Here is a 6904-nt window from a genome sequence, read left to right on the forward strand (position 1 = left end):
CTGCACAAAGCACTCAAGCCCAAGTCCTCTCAGGCAAAGTTTATGCATTAGATGTAACTCTATATTCACACTCAAAACTGCCCCAGAGCTTTTATCAAGTCCCACGAGGTGACTCAGTTAGGCACGTGATAATCAAATTTGAAATCAAACAGCACTACAATCTTTCCTTCAGTGACTTCATTTTTGGCTTAGTTCACTCATTGAGTACTCCATGAAATAGTTACTGACCCATCTACCATGTTCCAAGCTGTGTCAGCCCCCAAGAACTTAAGAGTGACCAGAACAGACATACTTATTATCTCTGCCAAGCTTATGCTCTAGCTTGAAATCTCAAAAGATCAACTAAGCATGGCTACGGAAAAGGATCACACAGAGATCAGATCATCAAGTAGCTTATTTAGAACCTGAAGTAAAAATTGTTGACCACCAAAAGGGCTTTAGTAAAGAAACCTGACCTTCCAAACGTAAATAACTGAAGGCACACTGTTAGGTAACAGCACGAGAACCAGAACCAGCAGACTGCTGTAATGCACTCCTAACACCTCTGCTTTTCTGAAAATGTTATTGTGATAAAGATAATTTAGAAACACACTTTTACACTCCTTACCTGAATCCATTTCACTCAGCAATAATGAAGCACCAAGGAGAACTTTTGTCCCACTTGAAGCAACAGGAACTGACAATACCTAGCAAAGTACACAGAAACAAAAACAAAATATGAATTTCACAGGATTAAATACACACGAGACTGAAAACTAACAAAGTTCAGAGATGGAAAAACTCATACACGCCATATATAAATCTTCCAACAGAATACATGACATCCAGACACGGGGACACGTGCCTATAATCCTAGCACTCAGGAGGCTGAGGCAAGGAGATTGTTGTGAGTTCGAGGCCAGCCTGAACTATACAGCAGGATACTGTTTTTTAAAAAAAATTTAAATAAAAAAGGAAGGATAAATTCTGTAACTGAATAATAGTTGAAATTTACAAATTAAGATTGTCATCATGTTTAAAAGATAAAATTATGTATAACTCTAGCAGATAAGGTGATTCATTAATGTTTATCATTTAGCTGCTGTGAACATCAGAGGTCCCTAGAAAATGAGTTCAGCATCAGATGATTCTCTCAAAATGTGTTTCTAAGTAAGCAAAAATCCAACATTTCTTCTGTGTGTTTGTGGTGAAGAGGAGGGTTTTCACTAGTAGTTCACGCTGGCCTTGATCTCATTATGTAGTCCAAGCTGGCTGTGAACTCAGTGATCCTCCTGCCTCTGCCTCACAAGTGCTGAAATTACAGGTATGTGCCACCATGCCTGGCCCAACATTTCTTTTATGCTATGAAAATTATTTCAATTAAAGTGACTCAGAACTTTAAAGTCCAACACAAAAGGAAATTTTATCCCCATTATTTTATTTGCAACATTTCTAAGATGATTTATATTTCTAATTTTATTTAAAGTATGTTTTCTATTTTATTTTCCTTTCCTGTATTTTTGGTTCTTTCAAGCATAAAGTTTGCCCTAAAACTGCCTTCCGACTGCTACTCTATTACAGCAGTTGTCTGAAAACAGAAGATTGAATATTTGTGTCATACCCATTACCTGTCTCTCTGGAGATTGAGTTGATGATTTCTGTGGCAAAGGTATACTGTTAATCAAACACAGCACATCTTTCATCTTCTGGTCTGAAATCCTCACATGATCAAAGGAAGTCCTCCTGATGCTTTAAATCTAAAAACACAATTCAGCCATAAGATTTCAGGATCAGCCAGCCTCTCCATCAGTACTGCAGAGGGGGAAGGAGCTGCAGAGTCGGGTTACTGTAGACAAGTTCTAATCCAACATTTGGGAGGGGATTGAACCCAAGGCCTTCACACTAAGTTGCATCCCTCACCCTTTTTTAAGGTTTAGTTTGTCAGAGCTGAGGGCTCAGTGGTATAAGTGCCTGCCTGGCAAGCACAAGGTTGTGAGTTTGATCCCTGGACCCACATAGCATAAGTTTTAGTTTGGACACATAGTCTCACTAAGTTACTCAGGCTGAGCTAGATCTTTCGAATCTGCCTGCCTCAGTTTCCCAGAATGCCAGGAAATCCTGGTATGTGCCACCATACCTGGGTCACAATAAGAATGTTTTAAACAGATTTTTAAATCATGATATTGTTATCCAAACATGTCTTCTTAAATCAATGAAAAGAAAAACATTCTGATTTTTAAACTATTCACTCTACATTAACTATGATTTGGATTAAAAATAAATCCAAGTGAGAAAAATAATTACTGGTATTCTTCTAGATAGTATGTTGTTTCAGAGACATTGGAGAACCATCTGCAGTATGTTTCATATACCACAGGAAAATAAAAGTTAATCTCAAGCATGTCCTGTGTTGGGTATGATGATAATCATTCCCTGAATCTATCTGATCAATTTCCTTTTTTTAAAAAAAGGGACAGTTAAATCTACATGTATCAGCTATGGATTTAGGTCAGCGGCACAAGCACCTGCCTGGCAAGCTCAAGGTCATGAGTTCAAACCCCGATACAAAAAAGAAAAACCTAATATGTCACTTGCCCTCAAATAGGAATGAGATGAGGCCTTACCTTTAGGGACAGAAAGAAGCTAAAATGTATTCTTGTAAAATGTCAAGTGTTTTCCTTCAAAATAGAACAAAAAATTAACATATGAATTATACTAGACTGTAACTCTCTCACAACTTATCCTTAGAAAAGAAATGGGGACATTTCCAAAAACCTAATGTCAAATGAGAATAGAAGCTGATCATATTGTTTTTATCACTGATTCTGAGTAATAGGCAACTTTTAGAAAACGTGGTTTTCACTTCCACCTTGTTCCAGGGGGAGGATACAAGCATTTTGAAAGCAGAGAAAAACAAGAACTCTTGGTGTATTGTATCAAAGAAGCCCAGAACATATTTTAATATGGCACAGAATATGACAGAACTATAAATGAAAGTCAAATGAAAGGTTTGGTGGGATATCTTTTTGCTCTTCAATATGGATATAGTATAGTTGGGCTTGCTCAGTTAGGAAAACTCAGAAACTGGACCCCAGTTACAGGCAGGTGCAGGCAGATAGGAAGTCAGGAGCCTAAGGTTGGGAGGGACAGGGCAGGGAGGAATCTCAGCACTGGACTCTTTGGCACCAGCAGCCTTTAATTTGGTAATTACAGATCTCATTGTGGAACAGTAGGATGTTTTGGATGGTGTTGTCCTTACAGATAGACTTTTTTTTCAAGTGATTTGGAAATGATCTCTTTTGTTTACTTTTTCAAATAGTCCATTCTTTATTCATACAAAAGTATTTGTGTGCATGTGTGTTGTGTGTCCCCATGGCTTTTTCTTTAACATCACTCCTTTTTAAAATTATGAGACAAAATGTCACTAAATTGCCCATGCAAGACTTTTTTTTTTTTTTTTTTTTTGTCTTTTTCATTTTTATCAGTACTGGGGATCAAACTCACAACCACCTGCTTGAAAGGCAGGTGCTTACGCCACTGAGCTAAATCCCCAGCCCCAAGACTCACATTTTTGTTCTCTCTGTCTCAGTTTTTCAAGTGCTGGGAATAGAGGCTTATGCTGCTACATTTTGTTCACAATGTTATTTTCAATTAGGATCCGCTCAGCAGGAAACAGGACCATATTCAAAGGCTTGGGAAACTGCTTAACTACTGTCAAACTTCATTTAGCGTTCTAGATACTTTAAAATAAACCAGTATGTTTTCCTGTTCTGGGTGCAGTCAATCCCCAAACTGTTACACATTGTTAAAAATAAATTAATTTTTTGCCTGTCTGCAACTGTTTCTGGGACTGGCATAGTCTGAGGCCGCTAAGGACTGGGTATAAATTTAGAAACACAGGGCATGGCGGTGCTCATCCATAATCCCAGCACTCTGGGAGGGTGAGGCAGGAGAATTGCAGGCAGCCTGACAGTTACCTAACTCAGCAAGACCCTGCATTGGAAAAAAAAAGCTGACAAAGCCCTGGCTCCAGGAGAGAGAAACAGGGAGGGGGAGGGAAGGGGGGAGCAGGAAGGGCAGGAGGAGGGGAGAGAGGGGAACCGAACTATTTTCTTAAGTTTAAGGGTGGAGTCTCACTTTAAGAAAAGTTACATAGATTATTGATAAAATCAACTTTTACATCTACTGGGGAAGTTGTTCAAAAAATATGACTAGTCATAGAGTGGTTAATAGATTTTTCCAAAGAAACAGTAATGGTTTTGAAGTCATACGTGTGGCTACAGGAAGTGTCCAGTCTGGGTCAGTTTGAAGCCAGGACAGTCATAGCAAAGAACTCTGGGATTGCTGTTCTTCCTCACCAGGGGAAAGGTCTCAGAAAGCCTCCAGACAGCGCTAACTCAATCAGAAACGTGCAGGTATTGACACTTGCACCCCCCTGCTCAGAATGTCTTAAGATTTAATTGCATTTTGAAGAGTGTTACTAAACCAAGCTGCAGCTTTATACCCTTGCATCCCAAGATGATGTTGACAGCCTAACAGGAGAATGCTTAAGGAACTAGCCAAAGAGGCAGTGTAAAAATAACTTTTATCAAACAACCAGGTGTCTTTTGAACACAGAAATTTTTTACACAGAATTGCTCTTGTGGAGCTTACCTTATAATCTTGAGAAGAATCTCACTGGTAGGTACTGATAGGTAGTAGGGCTACTTTGGAGAGATTACATGATGGAAAATTTTGGAATCCAGATTGGGGGAAAAAGTAATGATTTTGAGATGCTTGACAGGAATCCACCAGGCCCTATGAACTAGGAAGTATGAGGAGAAAATGACTAACTGCAGTGAGTTTTTCCTCTCTTAGTGAGCTTATGTAACTCTGGCACTTGAGCTACAGAAATATGGTTGTGATTTGACAGAAAATCTAGGATCAGTTTAATGAGATTATCAAGCTTTTACTGAAATCAATAAACATTTGTTTTTTTAACCATCCCTTGAGGTGGTTGGCCGCCACCATTGGTCATTATTAGGTTGGTGAATTTAAGAAAGTGTAGTGAATGCCAAGTATTTTATTAGAAACAGTTTGTGCCCTGCAACTTTTAGGACTTGGTCAAGTGGAGGTAACTGGCACACTGATTGCGTTTGACTTTTAACATTTATTCTCTGCAAAAGGGACTATATCACAAAGTTGTACTCTGAGATTATAAAGATCTCTGAGGCCATAATCAACTGAGTGCATCAGTATTTCCTCTCTGGTACTGAGGATTGAACCCAAGGAGTCCTGAGCTATATTCCCAACCCTTTTAAAGAGAGGATCTCGATAAACTGCCTTGAACTTGTGATCCTTCTGTGTCAGCTTCAGGAGGAGGTGGGACTATAGATGCAGGTCACCCCAAGGGGCTCATCAGTCTTGATGAGAAGTGAGTGTTCTCACAGAATGTCCAGTCTTAGTCTGTCTCAAAGACTCTTTCAAGATAGTTTCAATTTACAAATCAACTCACATATGAGTTGCAGGAACACTTCGCTTCAAGAAAAACACTAAGTTCAATTAACTGAAGATGTACTGTTTCTTAAGAAGGGTCTACACTGACTGCTCTGTATTGACAAGAAAAGTTCTTAATTTTCCCCCCTGAAATCACAAAAATAATGTATTTCTTACAGGAAAAACTAGATGGAAGAACTAAGCAGGAAACAAAACAAAACAAAAAAAACCACCCACAATCCCTGAGCCGGTCGCAGTGGCGACATTTATAATCCCAGCATTCGGGAGGCTCAGGCAGGAGGATCGTTCCAAGTTCTGCAAGGTGAGCTCAAGGCCAGCCTGAACTGCACAGTTGAGCCCCAGTGTCAAAAAAAAAAAAAGACTAAAAAACAGAAAAGACAAAAAACTGAAAAAAATCACACTCCCACCGAACACTGAGATTGAGTTAACACAAAGGTCTTCAGCGGTCCGGTCTTCCCGCCTGTATTTAGCTTGATCCCACGGGACGCGCGTCATTAGACTCCTTGTTCCCTTGTAACCTTCACCTCGCGTCGCTCCTGAAGCCGGTAAACCGAAGGGGCAAAGAGCGCGACAAAGGGCAGGCGGGATGCAGGCCACTTTTAACTCAGCACAGCACAGCCCCGCTGCCACCGGTTCACCGGCCGCTTCCTCAGTCCCAGCGAGGTCCGGCCCGCGCCCCGGGAGCTCGAGTGGATCGGGACTCGAACCCCTCTTCCTCAGAGGCGCCTTGCGGAGCCGCGCTCGTCCGCGCCCCCAGCCGCTTTCCACAGCGGCGGGCCATAAGGCCTGGAAGACCCCAGAGCAGCGGCGGAGCCAACCCAGAGACCAAGCGGCGCCGAGCCCCCGCGGCGCGCGGTCCCCGAATGATGACGCGTTTCCTGCGCCCCCGGCGCTCGGGGCCGTGCGCGCGCGCTCGCCCTCGGCTCTAGTTCCGCGCCCGGAGCCGGCGGCGGCGGTAGCGGCTGAGGAGCTGAGCGGCGTCCGGGCGCGCGCGGGGGGGGGGGGCGGGTGGACGCGGGCTGCACCCTGGCAGACACTCTGCAATGAGACAGTAAATGCATCCCCCGGTAAGGCGCACGCCTCGCTCGGGTTTCCCTCTCCCTCCAGCTGCGCGCAAGCTGCATGAATTTCGCTCGTCTTTTCCCTCCTCTCCAGAAGGAAAATGTGGGTGGTTTTTCTGCCTCCCTTTTGCATTTCGTGCGCGGTGTCAATGTAGAAAACAACTCCTCGGGCGTCCTGGGCTCGTGTTCTAGGCGGGCTTTCTGCAGGAAAATAAAGACACACGGGCACGAGTGCACCTGTCCCAGCACACATGTGTGTCTCACGCCGCGCTCGCCCCGGGCGCCGCGCCTGGCACGGGCTCGCTCCCCGCCGGCGCCCGGAGCGCATTCCTGGTCGCGGGCAGCGGGGCTGGCCGGGGGCTCCCGCC

General features: G+C 43.3%; 1 protein-coding gene across 2 annotated transcripts in view; it reads right to left on the bottom strand.

Annotated features, from left to right (window-relative positions):
* LOC101787291 (intermembrane lipid transfer protein VPS13C-like) overlaps positions 1-5607 on the bottom strand; it is a 33160-nt gene extending 27553 nt beyond the window's left edge. Inside the window, exons 1-3 of one of the 2 annotated variants that reach the window (XR_010049032.1) lie at positions 4633-5604; positions 1608-1736; positions 608-686 (exon numbers count right to left, since the gene is read on the bottom strand). Coding sequence is in view for 1 of the 2 variants with exons in the window: in XM_063254139.1 (XP_063110209.1) it covers positions 608-686; positions 1608-1682 (154 nt within the window). In the remaining variant the exon portion in view is untranslated. Of the gene's footprint in view, positions 1-607; positions 687-1607; positions 1737-4632 lie in introns of both variants that reach the window. The other variant, XM_063254139.1, reaches the window with a different exon arrangement.
* Between the last annotated feature and the right edge of the window lie 1297 nt (positions 5608-6904).

This window comes from Cavia porcellus, unplaced genomic scaffold (assembly GCF_034190915.1).
Source record: "Cavia porcellus strain 051 isolate PalLab524CR breed Dunkin Hartley unplaced genomic scaffold, mCavPor4.1 scaffold_8, whole genome shotgun sequence".
Taxonomy (NCBI): domain Eukaryota; kingdom Metazoa; phylum Chordata; class Mammalia; order Rodentia; family Caviidae; genus Cavia; species Cavia porcellus.